Source organism: Hyalella azteca, unplaced genomic scaffold, assembly GCF_000764305.2.
Source record: "Hyalella azteca isolate HAZT.00-mixed unplaced genomic scaffold, Hazt_2.0.2 contig8139, whole genome shotgun sequence".
Taxonomy (NCBI): domain Eukaryota; kingdom Metazoa; phylum Arthropoda; class Malacostraca; order Amphipoda; family Hyalellidae; genus Hyalella; species Hyalella azteca.
The window spans coordinates 233,215-260,565 of record NW_025938240.1 but is presented as its reverse complement, the minus strand read 5'-3'; the positions used below and the strand labels follow the sequence as shown (position 1 = coordinate 260,565).

Genomic DNA, 27,351 nt, shown 5'->3' with positions numbered 1-27,351 from the left:
CCACCGACTTCACCACTCCGAACCTCCTCTTAATCAGCCTGTCACTCCACTTGTCACTCCACTTGTCACGCCACTTATCACTCCTCTTGTCACTCCTTTTGTCACACACTTGTCACTCCACTAATTCACTTCCCCCACCCAGAGCCACCACAAGCTGGCGGAGGTCATCGGGTCCACGGCCGTTGAGACACTCCACTGCCTCCGCCACCTCCAGGGCGTTCCCGATAGCGCGCCCTGGTGGATCATGATGGAAAATTACGATGCACTCCATAAACTCGTGTCAATTTCCCAAAGATAATGGATAGTAGATGTCGGTATGATAAAACTGACTGTTCACGTTGTTGATGTAGAGTACATATAGGTATTGGATAGTGAAAATTAGTGATGCTACTAAAATTTGGTAGGAAAAAGCTCGTGACTGTGATGAATACAAGATGTTGGTGGACGACAATAAAATTTGGAGACTACAGCGATGGACCACACGTCAGTACCAATAGCATAGTTCATGTCTAACATGTACCACACGTCAGTACCAATAGGATAGTTCATGTCTAACATGTACCACACATTATTCACCAATAGGATAGTTCATGTCAAACATATACCACACGTCAGTACCAATAGGATAGTTCATGTCTAACATGGACCACGCGTCAGTACCAATAGGATAGTTCATGTCAAACATGGACCACGCGTCAGTACCGATAGGATAGTTCATGTCTAACATGGACCACACGTCAGTACCAATAGGATAGTTCATGTCTAACATGGACCACACGTCAGTACCGATAGGATAGTTCATGTCTAACATGTATCACACGTCGGTACCGATAGGATAGTTCATGTCTAACATGTATCACACGTCGGTACCGATAGGATAGTTCATGTCAACATGGACCACACGTCANGCGTACTGATATTATCTACTTATATTTCAAATTTGAATAAAATCCGTTCATAATTGAAGGAGTTATGCGTGCCAGAGTTGAAAATTAAGTTAGGTTTTCCATTCGAGCTCGCAGGCGAGTTCGCACGCGAGTTCGCTGAAGTGTCGGACCGGTCTTTTTTGAAGGGAAGACCTTCTTACCCAGATCGTCCGTCTGCAGTGACAATGGTCAATCGCACGTTGTATCTTTCCACGGTGGGATTTTTGGCAAATACGCTGGCGGCAATGGCTAGAGATGAACTCTCAGTTCCGGCGGGAAAGCCTGTTGAAAAATTCACACCATGATCTTTACCAACGAATGAACGAATTCATTTAAGTTTATTTGAAGAACAAAAATTCGATTGGTGCAACACAGAACTTACGGTGATTTGATTTCAACAATGTTGCAGATGAATATAAACAATATAAAAGCCTAAATTTCACTAACGTAATTCTGTAACATCTGCACTGATGGTAATCTTACTTTCTTCACACGAGGGTGGGTCCATGGACATGACCAACCCGTCGTTCGCGGTCGTGCTAGTGCAGTTGGAAACTTGAAGAGGAGTGCCGGCCCTAAGAAATTTATTTCCATTTGAAAAGACAAACTCAGTTGTTTCCGGATCATTAGATTGTTCGTAGTTATGATTCATATTTATATTAGTATTTGGATATTAGTTATCAGGTTGTTCTTATGAGCTCTCGAAGAAAATTTCCTTACTCAACAACATACAAGTGGTTATTTGACAATATAAGTTGTCCAATTTGTCAATCGCAAACAATCTGACGCACGGCATCTTGGTCCGTGATTAAAAAATCTGGATTTATCTTTGATACTCAGAGTGATCCAATATTTTGAGTCAGTCGTCATTTTACTTGCTCGCTGATGACTTTTTATTTTAGCTGTGGTTTTGCTTACTCGACGAGAACGACACCTTTGATCTAATGTCGTCGTTCGTCAACGATCCTAAATTTTAGCTATTTTTCAGTCGGTTGCAGAGTAAGATACTTAAGTTTGTAGCGGTTCAGTTCAAGATTTTGAATTAATGTAATAAAAGTATTTAAAAATTTTGAATTAGATTTAGTCGTAAAAATAAGATTCCTTTATAAATGAACGTCACCACAATGAATACGACAATAGTTAGCTTTATTCCAGCTTTAGTATTTTTATTCATTACACTAGAACCTCTTATTAGAGTAAGTACTTAGGTGTAGCAACGGTTATCCTGTACTAAATTCTTTGTTTAATAGCTAATTTGATTTATACTGTTTACAATCGTTTTCAATGTGTTTATATTTATGTAACTTATAAAAATCATTTATTCATACAGGGTTCAATACTGAGAACAGAAAAAGCGTCTTTTATTTCTTCAAACCTGATCGTGAGATGCTTACCTAATTATTGAAGATACCAACTCCTCCTCCTTTTACTCACTCGTCGCATATACAATTTCTTCATGATTCCACCATACCTTGCCGCAGGCAGATACTAACTCCCTCATAATATACCACTCACTCGTCCAGGACACTCCAGGTGTAGAGAAGAGCGCCGTCCCCGCACTCATCGATGCAGGCTCCGTTGAGCCCCAGTCTCAGGGATGGGTTGATGAGCTGCATGTTGGTCAGCGGCCAGCACAGAGACGCGGTCGCACAACTGTCAACATAATGAGAACGTAGGCTTCACGTCACCCTTCTTCAAGTCAATGCACTGTGTCAATGATACCTAGCTGATGAGTACAGTACCTATATGAATACTTTTGGCAAAATTTAAAATAATTGGAATCAACAGTAGTTAGTATGGTTAGGCACCTAATGTAGCTATATTTCAAGGAAATTTTAAGCTTAACCGACATTATTTTAAATGAAAGTAACTGGAAATTAAATGATTAGCGTTAAATAAAAACGGAATAGACAATCCGAAACAATTCTGGATGTGAATTTGTTGACTGACGTGATGGTTACAGAAGGTCGAGGAAGAGGAGTGACTTCGATCTCAAGAGCAGCCGTTGCCGTCCTATCGTCTTTGTTGATGACCACGACCATCTCGAAGAAGGCTGACGTCTGGCTGAAGGTCGCCATGTCGAACAAGTAGGATGTTGCACCAACGTCGATTGTGCCTATTTGAATGTAAATCTAGTATTGAATGTGCTACATGCCAGACGTGATAGCATATTCGAAAATAAAGACACAAGTTTATCTGTGATTGTATAACATCTATGTTTTTGGGGTGGGGCACTGTACTGCTTTCTCTGACAACAAATAAATGCTGAAACAGTTGAAAACTAACACGAGTAATAATCAGCGATCGCAAATTTAACAAAATAAAATTGTAACCGCTGACATTTAGCCTAATTTGGTTGCGTCCCATTCTAGCAATGGTCTTCAAGTTCAACCTGACTAGGAGTATAATTTACACAAGTAATCAATTTGTAGATGGAACAAATTTTAATAACATGAAAAAAACACTTAACATGATATCGGATGCTAAACTATATACGGTGTCTGATTATAGTGGTTGAAATTATTTTACATACTGTAGGTCTGAAATGAAACTGAACAGTATTACATGGAATTAAACAGTATAGCATCGTAGAACTAGCATAAAGTACTGCATCTCACGCCAACCACAACAGCCAGCGTCAATAAGAATAAGACAATAAGGTGTCGCAATGAGGAACTTATCAACTATAAACATAAGCTACGCGCTATGCGTAAAAGCTGCGGCTTCAAAAATAATTGTCAACAAAAAATGTTGTCTTGGTTACAGAGTAAGTATGAAGGGCAAGAAATATATACTTTAGACCAATTTTGTAAAGTATGTTTCGAAACAAGTGGAGTATATTTTCTTGTACAAGAAAAAGTATATCATGTATATGTATATCCAATATCATTCTGCATGTATGAAAGTTCTGTTCATAAATAGTTCCAGTTACGAGTATATCTATCATGTCACTCACCACTTCCGTTACCGAAGCAGCCTGAACTTTTGTTCATGCTAACGGCTTGAAGTCGAGGCGGGATGGTTTGCAAGTTGTTTATTAGAGTGACATTATTTGCGTCAACAGTGAATGCTGGGTCAGGAATTGGTTCGATTTGGCGGCAGTGCCACGTCACGTTCTCAATCTGTTGGAAATAAAATTGCAGTTGAAAAATCTTCATCGAAATTACACTACACTTGCGTCCGTATTATTACGATTATTGCCTCAAAAAATGGCGTCTCATCAATCGTTGGTATACGTTGCTTTTGCTATAATGATGTTTCTCATGAAGAAAACATCTCAACGTCTTCCACGAAATTTTTATTTTAAAATTAACTAGAAAATCTGCATTAACTTTTTTAAATTTTTATTTGAATGATTCCAGATTTACTGGCGGCGATCTCATGTGAAAAAATCTGTCATCAAAATTTCAATTATTTTTGAAAGACATAAAAAGCTTCACTCGCTCTTGATCGGAATAAATGAGGCTGATAATGACCGACCCACTAGGCTAGACTAAAACTTTTCACACTTTCACTTTTATTGTGTTCCGTGTCACCTGCAGCCGAAATTAATTATGAATTTTTTGTCCTCGGCGTGCTTGCTAGAATAATTTATTTTCAAATAATGTTATAATTTCGGGAATAATGTACTTAGCACCTACAGAAAAATCAATTCAAGTGATATCTATATTCCGATCATTATATTGGCATTCCACATTTTAATTTTTGCAAATAATTATTTAATTTTTTTAAATAATATTATTTGAATAACAATAACATCGTGAAGCTCACAGGGACATCCGGATCGTCAGGATCGTAGCTGAGGCTGCCGGGCTCGAGGCTGAGGGTCTGTTGAAAGCCTCTGCTGAGGGCTGTCTGGGACCCGCTCACCATGACAGGGCTCAGAGGGCTCTGATCCAAGACAAGTAGTTCATGACAAGTAGTTCATGACAAGTAGTTCATGACAAGTAGTTCAAGACAAGTAGTTCATGACAAGTAGTTCATGACAAGTAGTTCATGACAAGTAGTTCATGACAAGTAGTTCATGACTAGAACTTCTCCAAGACAGACAAGTTCTCATGGACATTTTATAAATTTATCGCTTTTGAATAAATTTTATGCGCAGTTTAATTCCTTGCATCTTCGAATTCATGCTTTTTGCAAAATGTTTTCACTTCATTCATACTCAATAAGTTTTTACCTTGTACGCATAATTTATGAGTAATTTTTTTCTTAACATTTTCAATTTATATGCAAGATGCTTCCACGTATCTACAGACTAAGTCCCAAGTACTTGCAAATAATTTACATACAGTTGGCCCGGAAGACACTTTCGAATGCATGATATTTCCTTGCATGACCTTGGCAATTAGAAAGCATGAAATTGGCAATCAGACCATAATATAAATAAATAAATGGCAATTACCTTGATAATTCGAACGTAAGTTTTTGCAGTACGGGTGAGGTCAAAGCGCGTGACGATGGTGACGGAGAAGGTGAGTTTGTAGTAGCCGATACTCAGGGTGAACGGAGTGATGCTAAGTAGGGAGTTGTTCCAAGTAGGAACGACGTCTCTGAGCGTCACGGTCTGAAGCACCTGCTCTGTCCTATCTTCCACTTGTATTGCGTTCCATTCATACCTAAATGGCAGTAACCGTTACAGCAATAATATTATCTATGAACTATGACATTTTAACTATGACATTTTAGATTATCATATCATTCAATTAACTTAGTTCTCGGAAATAATTTGTTTTCATATCTCTGCAATCCAGAGCATTATGCACAAACTATTATCGATCTCATACTTCAACAAATATTTTCAGTTCCATTAATTTTTAATTTATTTTGAACAACCAAATGCATAATCACGAAAAGTTCGATGATTAAGACCTGTTGATCGCAGTAGAGCGAAACAGGACATCGCTCGTCTTAATTCATGTGAAAATCGAATCCACTACCGCGATCATCTTTGATGATTAATCTAAATTAATCCCGTAAAATATCGCCGCTCGTCTCACCTAATCGTGTAGGTCGAGTTGCAGTTTATGATGCTCATTCCTTCCTCTCGTACAGGCAACATCCTGTACAAATTGCGCGCAAAGTAGGTGTAGTTGACCGCATCCACGATCGACACCCACGGGAACATGCAGTCAATGTCGGCCACGACCATCTCCAGAACTGAAGGCAGGTTCATGTACAAGTCGAACGCCAGAGCGTTGATCTCGTATACGCTCTCATTCCTGGTTGAACAACGATGAATAAACGTAAATAAAACGTAAATATCTGCTTTCAATGAGTTAATAGCCTTTGTTACTCTCATAATTACAGGGAAACTGATTTGAAAATATAATTATCTATTTTCAATGTACTTATATGTCAGCGCCATTATTACTGGAGAAAATTTTGTTCCAATATACTTTGTAGCAAAATATATTCAAACGGCAAAAATAACATGAAATAAATAAAACGAAACGATTTTTGATTGTTCATAAGTTCGTGATTCGAGATGCCAATTTTTAAACTCACTATAGGAAATCAAAATTTGACTTGAGCTTCCGAGTGAACCAGAAATTTCGGTTGAGTGAGAGATAAATAATGTATCTCTCACAATCTCCATGAATAAAATCATTTGCATATCACAAATCAATTATTGAATTAGTCATAATCTCGTAGCCATTGTGATGACGCTATGAAGATGATCTCTATTAGGAGAGTAAGACGTAATGTTTGAGGTGGGTAATAGTTACAGCTGAGTTAATTAAAGGAATCAAGTAATCAGGCTGATTGTTCTTAATGAACTTTTATTCGGAAAGACTGGTTGAATATCCTGAAAATTTCCTGTCCACAAGGGTTAACGGGAATGCTGAATCGAAAAAGATTTGTAACTAATGCCCAAAATCAGCTGAGTAAAAATTTACATTGTGATTTTTTTCCATTTTGCATTTTAACGTCTGTGCATCTACTACCACAGATAAAACAGACTCACTGGTATGTGTGCATTAGCTTGACAGGGGCAGAATTCAGCGGGCCCATGTACTTTGCGTCGGCGTGCGTAGTGTTGCAGCGCGACGGAAATCCATACGTTTCTACGGGCGACTTATCCCCCCAGTCCACCACCAGGCAGGAGATGGGAGTGAGGATGTCGTATGCGCCAAGCACTTGCTTCGGCACACCCTGAATGAGTGAAGTAAACGTTAAAAATTTTTGCGGCAAATTTTCTGTTAGGATAGATCGCATTTCATCGTCATTTGTATTCTTTCTTTCGAAAATAGTTCTTTTGCTTGTGTTCTCATCGGTAATCGTCTTTTCTAACCCTGAAAAATTCTTATTTATTGTTTCGCTATCACCATTTCTATTTTTTTAATGGCTCGTATGAATGATTATTCGATTATTCACAAGATTTTACATTTATTTTACTATTTCACTACATTTTTCCGTATTCGAACGTTGATAGGTCGATTCCCACAACTTTTAATTGGTCACTTGTAATAGATTTCCGCGAAGTCACATGCCTATTTTCTTTCGATTTATTGCACGAGACAGACCGGTTTGGCGAGGGTGAGGTCATCCTCGAGTCTGAAGTTGGCGATCTTGTTGACAAGTGTGATGTTGATGGGCGGTGAGTCGATCCAGCCTTGAACCGTATTGTTGCCGCTCACTATCAGGGTGAAGTTGCCCTCCTGTATGGATGGTGACATTTTTAGCTACATGAAATTTATCTTCTGTGTGTATGGTGACATTGTTACCAACATAAAGTTGCCCTCCTGTGTGTATGGTGATATTGTTAGCTACATGAAGTTGCCCTTCAGTGTGCATGGTGACATTATACAGTATAACAACTGATATTATCTTTCAGAGTACATGGTGATTGTGTTTTAGTGGCTCTGACGTCAACTGCCTATTGACTCCTTCATATATCTTCATATATTCACGTTATCATTATTTTTCGTAAACACCTTGAAATTATGTCCTCATTAAGCCTCTCATCCTCACCAAGTGGATCAGAATTCTACTCATGGTTTTTGTGCAAGAATTTTGGGATTGGGCATGAATTTGCGTTCTAGAATTATTAGCTCACGGCAGGGAAGGTGACGTTGAAGAAAAACTTGACGTACGGGAACTGCTGGCCAATTTCTTCCAGGCCGTTTTCCAAGATCCTTAGCCTCCAGTACTCGCCTTCGCCTATCGAACAACAGCAACAACAAAATCATAGACTTCAAACCGTACTTCATTGCCACATCTTCATACTTCAAAACAATATTTTCTAGATACATATGGTGTGCTCGATCATTCCATCTCGCCACAAGTAATATTATTTACCCGTTCGTGCGGTGGGGTAGATGATGACCCTCTTGTCTACGATGTAGATGTTGAAGTTCGGACCCACTCCATCCATCTCATTCCCGTCCTGAACCCATTTGATGATGGCCGACACATTGCGTATGGCTTCTCGCACCTCGTACTGTGCGTCGACAGGTATGGGTGAAGGAAAAACATTTGGCTCAGGTTCAGATTGAAGAAATCAATGAAGTGCACGTTTTAATAAGAGGCAAGAAAATTATTCCGCCGATATAACTTAATCATTTCTAGATAATGCTTTTTAACGGATTTTTAATCGTAGATTTACGTATCGACAATATTTTTTATTTAAAAATGATTTCTGATAATTTTTTGGCAAATAAAAAAATTATAACTAAGGAGTTTATGTGAATCTTTCATCAATCTATAATAAAAGAGAGCAGCAAAAAAACAAGCAAAAATAAACCATTGCTTTTTTGTTCTGAGATTTTTGTAAATTTCCAGCTGCCGATCACAGCAGTTTTATTCGATTTTAACACGAATGTCTACTTATTTCCTAACTCAAATGGAACCTGTTTAAGCTTTTTAGGATTTTCTTGGAATCATTTGCAGTCAATGTAGTTAAGTATATGCGCAAAACTTTTGAAAAATCATTGACAAAACATCGAATCCCACATTCGGAGACATAAAAGCAACGGTTTACAAAAGAACGGCTCGCGTTATGTGGCGTCATGGTTAAGAAACTTCATTCGCAAAAGTCGCAACCACAAGTGGTTGCCGAGTTCAGTGTAGTATTGACAGACACTTCGTTGGCAAGAGTCGCCACCACCGAGTGGTTGCCTGCTCTCGACAGCATGACTAACCGAGTGCAGCGCCGTAGTGACCTACACTTCGTTGGCAAGAGGCGCCACCACCGAGTGGCTGCCTGGGCCGATACTTTCAAAACTCGCTAAGTGAACGTTAGTACTTACGCTCGATTTTCTTGTCTATGATTGGTGGATTTTGCTTGAAAGGCCGTCAATGATTGGCTGATGAACTTACGATCTCTTAACTTCTTTTGAAAGTACAGGCCCAGCTCTCGACAGCATGACTAACCGAGTGCAGCGCCGTAGTGACCGACTCTTCGTTGGCAAGAGTCGCCACCACCGAGTGGCTGCCTGCTCTCGACAGCATGACTCATCGAATGCAGCGCCGCAGTGACCGACACTTCGTTGGCTACTTCGTTGGCAAGAGTCGCCACCACCGAGTGGCTGCCTGCTCTCGACAGCATGACTCATCGAATGCAGCGCCGTAGTGACCGAAACTTCGTTGGCAAGAGTCGCCACCACCGAGTGGTTGCCTGCTCTCGTCAGCATGACTCACCGAGTGCAGCGTCGTAGTGACCGACACTTCGTTGGCAAGAGTCGCCACCACCGAGTGGTTGCCTGCCTTCGACACGACCGTCCCACTCCACGTGAGCGGGACTGCAGCACCGCTGGCCCCTCCGGGAAGTGACACTCCGTCAAATGTCCCGAAGTTTTCGATGAAGTTTGCTGCAAAATTCAGAGTAAAAATTGGATATTTTAGCATGAAATGAATTTTAAGTATAGTCCTTTATAAAATAAATATTCGGCGAATTATTAATAAACACATGGAAGATCACGTATTGAACGATAATTTTATCATCACGTAAAATGACAGGCGAAACCTTGTTCCTAGATAAACAGATTCGTAAGGTCACATATTTTAGGTAAGGTAAGCGAGACGTAATAATAAAGGTTCATCTAATTCATCCATTACAAAAAAAAAATTAAACATAATTTACATAAAAAATATTAATATAAGAAATACAGAGTTCATAAATTATTGGAGTACAATTTTAGACCATTCATAAGCAATCACCTCTTTAATTGTGTGTGACTTGAGTAGAGACAAGCTCACCTCTGAAAATCTCCGAGAGTAGAGTCTACTGCGCACCTTTGACAATTTCCGAGAGTAGAGTCTACTAGCTGCTCACCTATGACAATTTCCGAGAGTAGAGACTACTGCTCACCTATGACAATTTCCGAGAGTAGAGACTACTGCTCACTTCTGATAATGTCAGAGATAGTAGAGACTACTGCTTACCTTTGACAATTTCGGAAAGTAGATATCACCCCGTACCTTTGCAGATTTTGAAGGCTAGAGGTCACTGCTTGCCTCTGATGATGTCGAATGATGGATACCACTCCGTACCTTTGACGATTTCGGAGAGCTGAGATCCATCGCGGAGGATGATGTCGTCGGTGATGTTGATAGTAGCGTTCCATGGTGGGTGCGCAGTGGCGGGCCATGAGAGTGTCAATGTGTAGCCGGAGTCCCAGTCGTAGCAGGGGCAAGCGGCCGTCAAAGTCCACAGGTCAGTGATGTTCGGGATCACGCGAATGAAGCTCGTGAAGTTCACCTGGTGGGTTAAGAACTCGTAATTAGTGATAAGAATTTATCGCGGATAGACAAAATAGCGGATATACCGAAAACGATTATTTGAGCATTTTGGAACTCGCTTTAGCATGAACTAATGTCCTTTATATCTGTTATTGACGTTGAGATCTTTGTATACTCTGAAATCGACCTTTTTGTAGTTGTCGTCTGTCCCGTTTATCAATTCTACTAAATGAACACCGTATACTTCAAGAAATATTTCATACAGCAGCGTGATCTATACTTCCGTGGGCTACTGTAGGAGCTGACGTGAAGGAGAGTGACAAGATAGGACAATTATATATGTATGTTTGAATTATATTTGTGTAAAATGTAATCGCTGTGTGTTTGATTCCGAAAGAATTTACATTTTATTTACATAGTGCGCTAAACTCACTCTGTTGAGGGCATTGAAGGCCTCCCCCACGAGGGTGTACTGTCCTTCCATGGGGTACAGCAGAGGCTGCGACCACGTGTGACTGCCACCCACGCTTGCATCTGAACAAACCAAGCAACTATTTACATCTTCCAAAAAACAATAGATCAGAAAATATAGATCAACGTTAAAAATTAAAAAATGAATTCTAATGCTCACTATTTAAATCGAACGTACATGAAGAGCTCGAACAGCATTTCGATAAGTGAATGGTCCTGAAGTGTGAATCTAAGCTTTCCAAAGCCCCTAGTTTTCATTAGCGAAAGTATATACAAATCATTTTATTAAATAATTTAAGCGTCATTAATCAGATAAGGACCTACCGTCATGGTAGCTGTAGTACTTTACACCGTCGATGTTCATGAACATTACAATTGGGGCGCCCTGAAATTCAAGAAAATATTAGTGCTTTATTTTAACACTTTTGTTAGTAATATGTTTATACTCTCAAAATGACAAATTAATTTTTTTTCATGGACTGCTGAAGGTTGTTATTGATCTTTACAGTGATTGTTTCATAGCTTTTTACTATTCTGAGAATAGAAACAAGCTTCTTACAATCCCTTGCATGTGTTGTTATAATAGCATGATCCACCGATTTACATAAAAATTAGGAGACGCTGGCTGAAGTCGTGGACTACGATCTATTACCTGCATGAAGGTTATCTCGAGGAGCAGGCCGGAGCCGTAGGCCGTGACCGATTACCTGCTTGTAGGTTATATCGAGGGGCAGGTCGGAGCCGTAGGCCGTGACCGATTACCTGCGTGAAGGTTATATCTAGGGGCAGGGCGGAGCCGTAGGCCGTGACCGATTACCTGCGTGAAGGTTATATCTAGGGGCAGGCCGGAGCCGTAGGCCGTGGCCGATTACCTGCGTGAAGGTTATATCGAGGGGGAGGCCGGAGCCATAGGCCATGATGACGGCAGGGACGTTCGTTGGAGGCAGGATCTGAACCTGGCAGAGCGCCGTCAGGGAGTCGGACTTGACCGGGCCCATCGGGCTCGTCACCTGGTTTGGATAAAATTATAAATAAATATAATAAAATAAATAAATTACGGGTAACTTTTTATGCTAAAAAATATTTCGATCGTTAGCTCAAAATGAAGAACTTACTGGTTGAAAATTTTTCTTTAGAGTCACTATTAGGTAGATGAGATGCAAACGTTATAATCAAATCATTCAAATGTAACGTATGTTTAAAATATTTGCAATTATAAAGTTTTTTAAATTGAACCTCTCTTTTAAATTTCATCCACACGCCCTCTTATATCCTATTATACTTATGAAGCGACTGAGAGAATAATTTATTTATATTACAGTGTTATTTACAATTTATTGCGAAGTGCTCGGTAGCAAACCCTTATTTAAAATAGTTATCCTCATAAATCCTAATCAATTTTCTTCACGAATTTTGGAGTAACTATTCTATATGTTTACTCCACTCATAATAAAAATGCATGCTATGCTGAAACTAATGTATTTGCATTGTTGATTTGAACTGAACATTCACCAATAAACGAGATTTCAAATTGAAAATGAAATGCCTGCATTCCAAGAGAACTAACGATTCAATTTGTCCCCAATGAGTCCAAAAATTGCAGAGGCAAACTTTTTAAGTGTTCAGTCTGAGCATTTCCGGTCCTTTGCGCATGAGTTACTTGAAGTTAAGTTGCATGAGAGCAACTGACAAGGATATGTAAATATTATAAATATTTTGTAAAAAAATTATTTTAAATTTGTCTTATCCACAACATTCATTACTCTGGGACATTATATATTGCTAGCATGATATTTTACAGAACTGTAGTGATTTCATCGATATGTCATTAAAGTAAACATCGTTTTTATACTGTTTAGATGTCTTGATTTTGAAGGAACAATTTTATCTATAAACTTCGTATAAAGAACTGAAGCCGAAAAGAGGATCGTTCTAGAGGCTAGAGACATGAATTTCAAACTGCAGAAAGAGGACTTATGGCTAATCGAACAAATTCTGTTGCTCCAAGAATTACAACTTAACTATGCTCACCGAAATTGAAATGTTGATGGCACTTTCATTGGCGTATTGCTCTGTGGTGACGTCATAAGGCGTAGGGACGTTTGCCACAGGCACGACTGAGGGCTTAGTGCAGTTAAAGTCCGGCAACACTCCCACGTTTGGGTGCTCCTCGACGTAAAAACGTACGCTGTGGCTGCTCGACAAATGGAGGAAAAACGCAGTTGGTTGATGCAATTAAGAAGACATTATAACTGGTACAAGAAGGCAATATCACATGTTAACCTCTATTTTCGAGATATTATTATTATTTGAGATCTACACACTGTATTACGTTACAGATGACGCTCGGTATAATAAAGTTAGGTATCTATCATAGATCATTTCGGCGTTTTTCCGTAGGCAATGCAATGGCAATTCTTGGTCATAGTTACTTAGTCATAGATTGGTTAAATTGTTTTTGAATTGTTCTTCCAATTTGTTGAGAGGCTTTTAATTAATTTTTAGCTAAGATCTTGCACTTTCAAGTCTCGTTGCTGATCATTAATTTGTAAATGGTTTATCAAGATTCCTTATGCTTAAAAAACTGGTCATCAAGGGCACTATATTTAGAGTGATATTAATTTTAAGAAATTTAAGATATCATAGAATATTCATACAAGATTACTTTAAAATGATACGATATAAGTCTCGCTAATAGAACGTCTGACCTGACGTTGGTCGCCGTGACCAGAGTCGTGTCCGAGACTGCAACCAGAAGATCTCCGGAAACCGAGTTCGGTTGAGTCACAAACTGGAATGTTTTCATTAGTTCTTTATTACTCAAACACAACTTAGCAATATTTAATATTCTCAAGAAACATTTTATATTCATTTATTATGTATCTTTAACCTGGAAAGGTGTTCCTCCGTGCTCGTAAGAGACAAAACAAGCCGATCTTCCAAACAACAAATAATTAAAGCGGCGAAACAAGTATTTAAAAGAAATAAGAATCAAGCATATACATGAAGTTAAATAAATTACCAGATGCAATACATCGCGTATGACCCTAACCTTTCTTTCGTTTAAAAAAGTTATTGACGTCAATAATATATTTTTAGAGAGCAGTAAATGAGCTACAAATTTCCGCATATTATTATGCAATAGACCATCACCAGAAGTAAGTGTACAGTACCTGTGCGGCGGCGGTGTTGACGAAGCCGATGTAGGTTCCCTGCTTGACTGCAATCGGGGGCTCAACGAGCACCGATGCAGGCACGCCGCCTGTAGCTGGCACGGTCACGGTGCCCAGAGATACCAGCTCATACCCGCTGGGGGCTGCGAATAATATGAATTGTATTCATTATTTACACATTGGTAGATAAACAAAAATTGTTTTCTTTTAATATTTGAATTTGTAAATTATTTGTGTTATTACTTGGAAAATTTCTATTGATTAATTTCCCGAGTTTTTCTAATATAGTCCCTTCTCTATAACCTAATATAAAATTTCGCAATTTTCTACTATAATTAGGAGTGCATTATGAGCAACTTAATGATTTCTGATTTTCAAATTGTGGGCCGAATGAAGATGATGTCCGTCAGCTCGCAAGTTAGAAATAGACAAATCGCGGATACTCAGACAAAAAGAAACCGAATGTGAATAATAAAGAGAAGTATTGAAAATTTTTTGCATCCTGATTGAAATAAAATCTAACGTAATTCCGAACTTAACTTTAGCTTTGTGCCTTAAATAACTAAATCTGATGATGAGTTAGAGTTTAGAATTAAATTTCATCGTTGATGCTTTAATAATTAATCTTAATGTGAATAATTAACATTTAAAATTAAATTAAAGTTTGGCACCTTAAATAATTAAACCTGTCGGTGAGTTAAAGTTTCCAATATAATTCAATATTTGCGCCTGAAATAATTTAGCCTGTTGGTGAGTTGAAATTTCGAGTTTAATTTAATTACCGTGTCATAAATAATTAATATTAATCATGACCTCAGCGGGAATTTGAACCTGTAAGAGGGCAGGCTGAAGAGCAGGCGCTGATGCCGGGACAGAAGCTGCTGCCGCTGCACGCAGACACGCAGTCTGTGCCGCAGCTGCCGCTGCACGCAGACACGCAGTCTGTGCCGCAGCTGCCTCGACAGAACTGCCCTGTAGCGCATGCCGGCGTCAGGGCCTGATAAAGTTAAAAGAACAAACTGTGTCATGCTTGAATATAATTCAGATTAATGCGATTCCTCAAAAAAATTGAGCACTTGAAAATAGTTGAGAGACGAGAATTTAATCATAACATTTTACACTCAATCTTGAATTGTGTGTCAAGCTTGAAATGATTGAGGGTAAAGCATTCACTCATAAATTTCACACACAATACTGAATGCACGACACATAATCACGAATTCTGGTGCGTAGGCGCATAATCACTGAGTAAGTCTACCGGTTGATTTCCTTCTCATGGTTTCTCATTGTATTTAAGAACTGTTCTATTTAAGAACTGTTCAACCAAGAGCACACCTGTCAATCGAGTATCTATACTTGATATCCATTTTATACAGAAATTAATGAACTAAGATTTAACCCGTCAATCGATTTCATTTACCCCTTCCCCCACTAAAATTACAAACTTTTTAAATAGGTGTACGTTTTTTTTACCCAATTTCCATTTAAAATCTAAAAATTATTTAACTAAGAGTAAGGCTGACCCTGATATCCAAGACAGCATCGCCACTGGCCGTGGTAGCCTCCACTTTGACCAGCAGCCCGTCGGCCGCCACCAGCCCGTGCACGACGTTGTATACGAAGCTCGTGGCCGGCGTCGCGCTCGCCCCTGTGGTTGCCGGGGTGCCGGGGTCCACGGTCGTGCCGTACACGCGAGATACCGACCCTGACGGAGAATTTCTTGGTTGCATATGTTTTGTAGACGAACAATTATTGTTCATCTGTATATTTTGTATAGTATTATTTCGACACGTACCTTGAAGGCATACAGGTCTAATTTTTAATTTAAGTTCGTGGGCCTATACTTTCAAAAAAAGTTAAGAGATCGTAAGTTCATCAGCCAATCATGACGGCCTTGCGAGCAAAATCCACAAATCATAGACAAGAAAATAGTGCTTAAGTACTTAAGTTCACTTAGCGAGTTTTGAAAGTATGGCCCCATGAAACGTCCTCGCAAGAGTGTGTCATCTTTGAGGAAAATATGCGCTAAAGATAATTTTTGAAATGTAAAAAGTTTAGTGTTCCTGATAATAATATTGTGTTTAATCAGTATTAAATACCTAAATTTATCTCTTATGAACATAAAAATCAATATATGCGCGTGGTAAATTTTTAAGTTAAAAATGAAATTTATTTCCATAGGTGAAATCAAGTTTTTCTGTCTTTTTGTTGTGTAGTTGCTTTTCTCCGATTTCTCCTCCAAATTTAATATAACACAGGAGAGCATATCAGCTAACACTGATGTTAGAGCGATTTGGAAGTAATATCATGAGGAAGCTGGAATACAATTATTGAAATTTAAGTTCAAATTAAAAAAAACGATAAATGGAGAGAAAAATACTAGAAATATTGTATTTTTGTATGAGGGATGCCTTTCAAAGTTGATTAAATATCGGTTACCACACCATGCAAGACGAAAAACAGTAAAACAGTCTTCATTAAATTAAAATTCATTAATTCATTCCGCAGCAGAACCAACTATATATTAAACAATCTTTTGCCACTGATAAGCCGCATATGATTCATAAGTATCAAATACTCGCCGCATCACAAGCACCTCATTTAGGTTCAAGTATGGCACTCACCGGGCATGGGCCCTGTTCCGGTCAGGGCTTCGAGTGGGGAGGCGATGCTGTAGCTGAACGTGAAGTTGTACCCCTGAACCAAGTTGCTCATATTACACGGCGCTGCCACGTTAAGTTCGTACACTGAAGGGCACGTGACGATGAAGTCAGGTACCTCCACCACCGTCACCTCAAATGTCGTCACAACAGACGGAGAGGCGATCGGCCAAACTGCGGGTGTCGGAGTCGAGGTAGAATAGAGGCTATATGTTAATGGCAGAACTGATAAACTGGATAAACTTAAATGCACTTCGGCAATGGATTTTGACTCATCCTACATGAGTCAAAATTAAATGATAAATATAAAATCAATCAATCCTGAGCAGATTGAAGGTTTCTAAAATAGTATAATTTCAGCAAGAAAACTCTAGGAACTCTAAATTAGGCAGGTAATTAGTAAGTTGTAGGTGAACCACTATGAAACAATTTCAACAACAAATAGTTACCCTAAATTAGGTAGCTGCCTTTTTGGGCGTAGGTCTACATCTTTGACATTTCATCACGTTAAAGTTTACCCTGTATTTGATAGGTGCCAGGTAGAGTGAACTTGTAAGTCGTGACACTTCCACCACTCTGGGCCCCGTCCCCCCAGTCCACGGAGAAGTCAGTGGTCCCCACCACCTCCAACGTCACGGTCTACCAAGTGAGATGATGAATTTGAATTAAAAGTTTGATTAATATTGAAATCAATAACCAAAGAATAGAATTCTTCGCCATACCGGTCAATCAAGGTGCATGCTTAAACGTAAAATCTAGCGTTTAATTTTATTCCTAGGATAAAAAGGTAATGAATAAAGTTTAGGAGAATGGTTATTAGAAAGATCAAGATGATTATTGTGTAGCACGTAACATGGATTCGAAAAATTAAATGTAATAATTAAGACATGGAATGACTACAAATTTAAAGGTAGTCAAATTTTAAATTTTTTCTTCTACTAACAATGGCACTGGCAATAGTAAGTTGATGTTGGGAGCACTAATGCCGTTATATATACATGTATCTTGAATTAAGGGGTGTCATATCAGGGAAAATTGGAAAACAAATTGCGATTTAAGTCATTCAATGTTTATCCAGTTTCATCAGTAAGTTAGCCTCAACGTCTTCGTCAGCAATTATGTTCTGCCTAATTTTTCATACTGTAGTCGGATGTTTTTTCGCATCACATGTTCAGGCACTATACAATTTCCCTCGTTAGCCTCTAAATCTCTTTCCAAGTTTGTCACCTCATCTATCATTTCTTCACTTCCTCACTCCCATTCTGCAGTCACCCATCTAATCCGCATGCAGATGAACTCACGTCAGTGGTCTGGACGAAATAGGGTTCAACAAGCCCCGTGAGTGAGGCGTTGAAGTATGCAATCGTGGCGAAACCTGACCACGTCGAGAAGTGTCCCATCACGAGACCTCCACAAGTGCTCCCGTCCGCACAAAGGGCGTCGCAAGTTCCCGTCGTCGTCAAAGCTGGAATAAGAATAGAAAAAAATCATGACGAGCCGTTTATTATTTCTGTGATTTATAGCATATTACCTGTTTTACATGGGAAATAATCACGATATATTTTCGATTCGAACAATTTTAAAGTCATTGTGACACTATTCTAATGGCCACTGTCAATATGTGCTTAATTCTATTGAATAATTTTCCCTGAATTCCAGAAGACGTCAGGATAAAACTCACCAGAAACGGCAGCGGCGGCACCACAGAAGCAGTAGCGTCCGCGGTCGATGCCAAAGGCATCATGCCCAAGTTTGGTGCACTCATCGTTGCACTCCTGGGGGCCGGACAGAAGCTCCGTCTCGTTGTATGGGAAGATGTAGTGGAGTGATCCTGTTACGCTGGGCAAGGCGGGTGCTGCGACATTGTCCTGGAAACATCCTAGCACTGAAAAAGATAAGTCATGTATGTTAGTGGAGATTTTTATAGATAAATTACATTTCTGCTCTTTAATTTAAAAAGAAAAAGTGCGTTTTCTGCAATTCAACTATTATATTTCGGAGCAAAGTTCTAAAGTCCGGAAACCGAAGTATATGAGTAAAAAATCGAGCAGAAACTTGAATGAAAAAGTTCAACGTTTACGTGTAGAAACACGTAAACGGCATTGACATAAGTACGGAAAAGTGAAAGATCCAATCTTTAATATTTTCAAATTTATAATAATATTTTGGCAACCATATTTTTTATCAGAATACTCCACTGTACGGTAAAATAAATGTTAGGTGCAATGTAAAAAGGCATGACTATTTAGAAGATATGCTCTCCTATCGCAGCGTTTTTCGAGCCGCAATTGAGAACATTGATTTCAGTCACGACTTTGGTTCAAACATTTCACGTAGAATTTATACGAGCAGTCACGAAGAAAGCACGAAGCTTCGATGCCTTTTAACCTTTAAAAAACTGCAAGCATTTTTTAGTCGACGTTCAATCTGTGACAGCGCCCAGACACAACTCTAATTAGCCTCAGGGTAGGGCGCACGAAAATGAAAGATTGGAAAAAACATGAAAGTTTGTCCATGCTTGTCCATAAAAAGTCGATTTTCTATCTAAAGTCGATTGTAGTCTATTTCATGCAGGCACACACGCTTCACCTTTTCGTTGTTTTATTGGCTGACATTCAGAATGTTCAAAAAGTGAACTGTACTTGCTGCAACTTTTGAACGCTACTACAGTTCTGTTGGTCACAAGTTTGGCCAACTGTCACAGCACTAGTTGAGAATAATAGCAGTTGTTAAAAAATTAATTAAAGGAGTTTGTGAGGTCGACAAACAAATAGAAGTTTTATGCCTAATCCATCATCATGAACTAGTCCAGTAATAATTACAGAGTGTGAATATTTACACGAGTTGTGCGCACAGGTGAGATTTTCCCATCGCACATGCTTGATCATTACTTGATCATCAGTTGTCGATTAGTATAACAGGTTTTGCCATTCTAAAATTACCCAAATTTGTAATTTCATTTAAATTTTTCAAAAATATATATACGACCATATAAAACTGTTCATGCAATGATTATACAGCTCATCGACATGGCGTAGTGATTGATGCTCTGTTGATTTTTATTACAGAAAATAATTTATATCTTGACACTGAATAGCCGGCGTTCGATGGCATTGATCGAATGCTGCTATTAAGAGGGCAACCCAGTTAACGTGTTCATGGTTACCAACTCGCCAAGGTTAATGGACTTAGTCCTCGTGATTGAACGCAATAGAACGGTGAGCTCTTGAATTAAGGAATGAGTGACACCCAAGCCTGGAACTTTATTCAGTGGTTACAGCCGCTGCCACGGTATGAGTGCTATATCATGATGACCGTCTCGCATGATTAGCCGACGGCATGGTTCGACAGACGTGTGGATCCGACGAATTGAAGTGTTGAATGAGTATAAGACGTTTATTGGAAATGTTTGTTGTTGCACGATATGTTGATTACAGTTTATGTGATGCCCCCAAAGATTTGTAATTTATTTATGTAATTTTTAAAAATTAAATATCATTCAAGCAAATAAATTTATTAATAATTTATCCCATTCCACAGCTTGTCAGATAATAAACTTGGCAGAAAGACTACTTTACTATTCATAAAATTCGTTACAAATACTAAATTACTTTCAAATTTTACGCTGAATACTGAACTAACGTGACGCGCAGGTATTCATCCATTATTAGATTCAATGTTGAAATAATTCCACATGACGCCGAATTCAACTTTAGAAACTCATCAGCATTACTCTAAGTACTTTTTGCTCGTCGTGGCTTCATAAATTATGTCATATCACCGATACCTAATTTAAAGTGTAGGGAAGTTTAGACTGGCCAAGCGACGGTCTCCAATCAGTTTTCCATGGGCCACCGTTAATTTTCATTAAGGTATCAACCCTGGTATCAATTGAATTGTAGGTGCATTTTTACGTCAGTGTTCGATAAGTGCTCTGTGCAACAACTTTACTTTAAAGTAAGGTAACCGTATTTCAATTGCGTTCTTGAATACAGACTGCGTTTCTTGGTTACCATTCATATATATACACTAGATTGCACGTTGTATTTGTGTAGATTGAAGTTGATTAAACAAGATTTGTTTACCAGAAAAGAGTGTGTGTATATCAATATCTACGAAAATTGTTTGTTAGATTTTCTAAATATTTAATTTATTTACCAATAATTTCTTTGTCGTTTTAAACTTCTTCAATACCTACTTATGAATTTTTTATGTTGAACCCAAAGTATGAATAACAGAGAAGAGAACTTACGATCATTGTAACATTTATTTTGTGACTTAGACTCCCATCCTCCCAAATTATAGAAGAAGGGGTCAGACTTGAAAACCATCATCAATAATTTATGAAAGGTGACTGCAAAGAACAATAAATAAAGAACGGTTTGAGAACAATAATTAACGAAGAACAGGCGTGCATATCAGGCATGAGGCTCGAGCGGTAAAAGAATCATTAAGCCAAGTTGTTCACATGAAAGATTTTCATGTGGGGCAGCAAATTGCTGATCAACTTCATGGGAATTCAAGCGACCAATATTAGTTGGAAGTCTGGCGATAACTTGTTTTGTTCTAAATAACTTGCGCTCATTATATATACGTATTCGTGTGTATATGTATTATATAAGTATTATAAATAAGTATTCTTCGGATGATGGGTATTCAGGAAAAGATTCATTAGCTGCGCTAGTATTAATATTAGTATATTTATTTTAATTTAATATAGATCGAGCTAGATAGATCAATTGAAATTGTTTGACTGGGAGGTAATAGCTCAACAAATATTCAGTGATTCATAATAGATCTTGTATAATCGGTTTTTAGCGCATTTTCTCATTTATGGAAAAAAGGCGCTATTGAGCTCGTCATGTCCGCCTGGGTCTGTCCGTCTGTCCGTCAGTCTGTCCGTGACTTCACGTTTTCGTCGACGAGAAAATGCGCTCTCTTTCACTCACTGCAGTGAGTACTGAGTTATATTTTTGAAAAGCTTTGGATTGCCAAATTTTGTCGTCGACTTCATCTTTGCCTATTCTCTTGCATTCCCATCATTTCACTATTGCGTGACCTCAGTTTCGAGGCTAGATAACGAAGAAGTATGATTGTACGCATGGCAAACCTTATCATGGTCGTTCTCCATTTTGATGGGTGATTTGGAACTTGAACTTTCAATATGAAACTGATTGCAAATCGAATATCGAATGATGATTGGATAATCAACTTTCAACATCGCGAACATCCTAGTCGATAACGAAATTGACTCAGAAAATATCTCTGATTTTTTAACATGATCAATTCCCGCAGAATTAAGACCCCTTTGGACACACGTGTCGCGTACTGCAATATTAGAGTACGTGTAAATTAATAAATAAAGGTCGCACGATGAGACGAGGTCAAACGTCGCTCACCCAGTCACTAGTAAATACTCAACTTATAAATGATGTAAGCTCTACGATCTCGGCGCTGTTGTAGCGCCGGGGTTGTAGAATTACTCTAATTACTTGTTCTTTAGATGCAAATATTATTGACAAGGCCTGATTTAACCGTCGATAAAGTGTTAATTGAAAAACGGTACGTAGTTACTTGTGGCAGCCTGACACGTGTGCGCTTGCTTACCTTTAAGACTCATAGAAAGTACCAGACATTATCTTCACCGGACGTATGACATTTCAAACACGTCAAAAAGTATAAGTTTGATGAGAAGATTAAAATCAATTTATATTTAGTTACTCACAGGTGTATGACTGAGCTTGAGCGTCTCCTGAGAGCTTCATTAGCAGGATGACCACCAAGGACCTCCCCAGCAGGGTCAGGTCGTGACGAAAGCGTCGCATCGTCACAAGGTCTCCTCGTCTCTTCACTCCTCCCTCTTTTCTTCCAGTTTCTTCTCTTCTTACTTTATATTTGGTCGAAGCTTTAGAATTTCCTGAAAGGCAGAATATCATTCTTGACAGAGGGCAAATGAGACTAGCATTATTCTTTCATAAACTCAAGCGACAATAAATGACAACATCAGAGCAATATTATCCAATAGCGAGAAGAAAACATAATGTCGTAACTAAAATTCAAAACTGAAACTTTATCGAAGTAATTCCTCTTATTCCAAAGTTTGCTTCGAGATGCCATTGCATAACGTATATATACCTCGTGTATATATAGTAGTACAAATTTATGCAAGTTTGATTGAAGACCAGAGCATGCTTTTTATTAACAATCTTCTTGTTCGTCTTTTCAATGAGTCGAACCAAATCTTCTTCTGGTCTTCAATCAAACTTGCATAAAGGAGAAGCTTCTGCCGAACTACACCAATTTTAGTACAAATTTATGTACCATTTTAGTGCGTGAGATTGCACTTAAATTCGATGCTACCTGTTTTTTTTAGCAACTAATCACGTGCGACTATGGTATCTATGATACTGAGAGAAATTTCGGATAAAGAATGATGTCCTAGTATGACATCACTAAACACAACTGACATTGAATACTTGCACAATCACATCATTAAAACTATCATTCTAATTTTTTCTAGTTCAAATGAAACTACATAATGCATTGTTTCAATTTTTACAAAAGATAAACATAACGCATTTCATCATTATTCTGTTCTAAAATGTTTCTTATCATCCTGGTCATTATTTTTAACTACAGTTATTGTAGTCATGACATCATGAATTAATAAATACGTTCATCGGAAGAGAGTCTGAATTTTTAAACAAGTGTGCAGAGTCGAAGTTTTAAATCTTGAAACAGTGTGAATATTTTAGCAGTGCACTACGATTTGTGCTGAAGTTGAAATTAGTTTTCAAACTAGTCTCTGATTAGAGAGATTGTTATCGATGAATGCTATTCGTCGTCTTAAGTTCTGATGTGCCGTGCGCATGCAATGGTTTTAGATCCTGATTGGTTTTAAGATGCCTGGCTTAAAATATCAAATTTGCCACCTATCTGAATTCTCGATTGAATTTCTTGTCCGGCTATGGAATTATTGACATCATTCAGATCTGTTTCTTGAAAAGTTCATTGATTTTTTTGTTAATAATCACTATGGCTATTTTCAATAAAAAACAGACAGTAAGAACTTCAGATTAACTCCTATTTTTAGTTATGAATTAAAAAAATGTACAGGAAAAATACCGATGATTGTCATCGTGAAAATACCGTTATGCTCTATTGTACATAAACTGATTCTTCGTTGCAATTGCATTTAGGTGCTGCTCTTATATATTTTAAGTATTATACATCGCGTAGTTATCGGGAAACTGCGTTATTTAGAAACAATTTCAAAGATTATATAATCAGCGCCAGAAATTTCGCACTGTATGCGAAATCTAGGAAGGATCTGGCTGGAAACGAATACATTTTTTGTACATGTTCATGGTGCAGTGACTATAAATCATATAAACATGAAAGAAAATTAAAAATAATTGAAAATTGGCAATCATCTGCTAGCTTTCTTGGCTGATGGCATGCACTGAAATAATTAGACATTTATCATCCGAGGATATTAGTCCAGTATAATATTCATAGAATACAATAATCTATTTCGCCTCACACCAACTTCAGAAACATATTCGATTCAATATTTACCATTACCGTCATATATAATGCATACTTCCATCAGCAGGTCATCTATTTGACTCATGGTGGGCAGCTGTAGTTGTTATAGCACGTGTGTCTTATAGCTCTATTTCTAGCGCATTTTGATATACAAATAATTTTTGATCCCGTCTGATAATTATATTTGATGAAGATGTTAATCATGACTGTGAATGACAATTTAACATAAAAGACACCTAATATTGAGATGAATAATGGAAAATATAATTTAGACAATGAATTCTAGCGATGAACAATGTTTTGTTATAAATATGATACTAATCGTAAAGTGATGACCGGAGAATGAAACTTTTATTGGGTACAACATGTCATTAAAAAGGTGCTAATAATGAACGGATTAGGGGACAGTTTAATTATAATGGAAATGATGATTTAGTCTAAAGATTCTAGTTGTGGATGATGAATTAGTGAAAGTCCTGAACTAGGGCGTGTAAAATACTATCATGAATAATAAGTGCATGTTGATAAATAATTATTCTCCCTTTGGTGTGGAGGGGAAATGAGAAAACCTGATAGACGATAATTTCATTCCATAAATATCGCATTCAACATTTGTAATCATAAAAGAGAATCATTTCACGAAATTCCATTGTGGGATAATTCTCAAGACGTCTTACGGCTATGAGTTAATCAACATTCAGGTCTTAAATTAACCCTTTTATTGTACACATTGTACTTTCACATTCAGCCCTGCATGCTCTGGCCATGAAAATGTTCTCAGGAGCCTCTTAAAGAGGAGTCGTACGAATAATATATTTACAGCATCTACTTAGGGAAACTTCAATTAATTCACTACATATTGATAAATTTCATACAAAGTTAAAAAAATTGTGCGAATTTCTATCTCTACTCCAGCAATAAATGTTAGCTATGATTTTGATAAGAAAAAAGCACGTACATATTGGCAGGAATATGCGGTTATTTATTTTCCATCATGCATTGGCATGGTTTATATGAAATTATAATCAGATAAACTGTATGGATCACAAAACTTACGCCGTTAATGACTTTCTAAAAACATGAATCACCCGGTAATCAGCATTTAAAACCAAGAACGAACAAACGAAAATCTAATCACTCTACAGAAAACATGTTCCGCGTTGAGGCTCGAATAGGATCGAAAAATCATCAGTATCGGTAAAGTAGCACATTTAATGATGAAATTATACAGTTAAGTTTATACGCTAATGTTATTCAATCACTACAATGTAGTCTACTAACCTAATATTGTGATAAAAATGCTCGACTAAGACAATACTTCAATCATCATCCAGTTATTACATTATTAAGTAAAAATACAACTCATCATAACCGAGTGCATGAATACATCAATGTACGAGTCTACGAGTCTGAATAATAGCATCACTTTACTCACCAGGATTTCAGTCTCTGCTCACGTGAACCCGTACACCGTGAACAAAAAAACTCTCTTCTGGGAGCTGCGTAAACCCGGCGCTGCTCGGGTCATGTCTCGCCAGGTACAAGGGCGGAATTTTGGATGAACCAAACACTGGGACGAAACGCAGCGTCGTTTTGACGACGCCAGCGGTGACGACCAATGAGCACCAGAGTGTCTTAATTGCAAGGGCTGTGGACACTCATGGGCGAGCGGTTGCCTTTGACGACCGAGCGAACCACCCAATCCCATTTGGTCTCTCGTTGTGACGTCAAGTCTTAGGTCGCACCACGGCTGACCTCCTCCAATGGGACTGAATTTCGTTTGCAATCGCATATCCATTAGAGATTTAGATCAATTTATAGCATTTCCGATGATAGAAACTTTTGGTCAATCATTCTTTTCTTCCTTCAAAGGACCAAATTAACCTATCATGTCGGATGATAGGTTATGCCTCGGATGCGAGGAATGGACTATACGACCGGCCAACTTTGCGAAGCCGTTCGATCCGAACTTACCGTGCCAGATATCTGTCAATCGCCCTGTATTCATCCATTGATTCATATGTCACGATGTCAAAAAGTTTGCATAAGTTAGAAATATTCTTTTCCTCAGCCCAAAAGCTTAACTGCATCGACATTTCATACGACATTACTCAGAAAAATATTTTTTTAAAGAAAATCATTCTGAAATTTTACAGCTGTGCAAAAACTAAGAAATTCTTTCATATGTTGCTTTAAAGAATTACTGAGCGTTTAATGGGCTTCAAGAATTATTCTCGCATCAAGAAATGTTTATGTTCCTCACCTAATTTATTCGCGCTTTATTATTGAAACATGTTGTTGAGACAAGACACCCGGAGCGCTCAGCAACTGTTGAACGAGGAATAAATTTTGGGATATATCAGTCAATACATTGATATTGCTGTAAAAAATTATTCACTAGAGCTGCTGCTTCACAAAGCTCTGCCTCCAAATGAATTTGACATTAAAAATATTAAGATGATTGCCAATAATTACACGACAAAGAGTGGAACATTAGAATGGCAGTACTCCGTGACAGCAAAATTATCAGTCAGAACGTTAAAGTTCGAGTGTCATTAGCTCAGTTAATGTTTGAATACTGTAATGATCTGGTACTGATGGCTGGTGTTCTGGTACTGATATGTTCAAATACTGACATTGAAAAGTAATGTAAGAACATTGTTATGGCTAGATATGTTCGAAAACTGTTATGTTTAGTCAATATTCGGACAATTATATATCCAGGTATGTTTAGAAACGGTTATGTCTATTTTATATTCAATCCTGATTAGTACAGATATTTTTGAACAAGTTTTTATAATTGCTATTGGACCACTGATTTATCTAGATATGCTTCAATATGGGTATGACTAGTAAATGTTAGAATACCGATAAGTCTAGAAAGATGCC

The 27,351-nt window shown here is 38.1% G+C and overlaps 1 protein-coding gene across 1 annotated transcript; it reads right to left on the bottom strand.

Moving 5' to 3' along the window:
* Window positions 1-1,083: 1,083 nt before the first annotated feature.
* LOC108672342 lies at window positions 1,084-25,990 on the bottom strand. Its single transcript, XM_018159987.1, has 28 exons — window positions 25,898-25,990; window positions 22,640-22,831; window positions 18,596-18,799; window positions 18,216-18,379; window positions 17,433-17,553; window positions 16,879-17,088; window positions 15,778-15,959; window positions 15,086-15,251; window positions 14,255-14,397; window positions 13,790-13,872; window positions 13,113-13,275; window positions 11,954-12,091; window positions 11,406-11,466; window positions 11,044-11,144; window positions 10,422-10,629; window positions 9,570-9,739; window positions 8,229-8,370; window positions 7,987-8,090; window positions 7,454-7,588; window positions 6,895-7,082; window positions 5,927-6,148; window positions 5,332-5,545; window positions 4,698-4,817; window positions 3,883-4,048; window positions 2,877-3,042; window positions 2,442-2,579; window positions 1,410-1,501; window positions 1,084-1,208 (listed from the first exon to the last, which is right to left on the bottom strand). Exons 2-28 carry the CDS (start codon window positions 22,737-22,739, stop codon window positions 1,084-1,086), a joined length of 4,026 nt encoding a protein of 1,341 aa, XP_018015476.1. The 5' UTR covers window positions 22,740-22,831; window positions 25,898-25,990.
* Window positions 25,991-27,351: the final 1,361 nt, after the last annotated feature.

Bases quoted from the DNA above. Each gene is read 5' to 3' on its own strand.
- LOC108672342 (XM_018159987.1), bottom strand. From the start codon at position 22,739: ATGCGACGCTTTCGTCACGACCTGACCCTGCTGGGGAGGTCCTTGGTG. The intron at 11,145-11,405 runs GTAGGTCCTTAT...TGGTTTGTTCAG, and splicing joins GTACTACAGCTACCATGACG to ATGCAAGCGTGGGTGGCAGT. The intron at 7,083-7,453 runs GTCTGTCTCGTG...TCACTCATTCAG, and splicing joins ACCTCACCCTCGCCAAACCG to GGTGTGCCGAAGCAAGTGCT.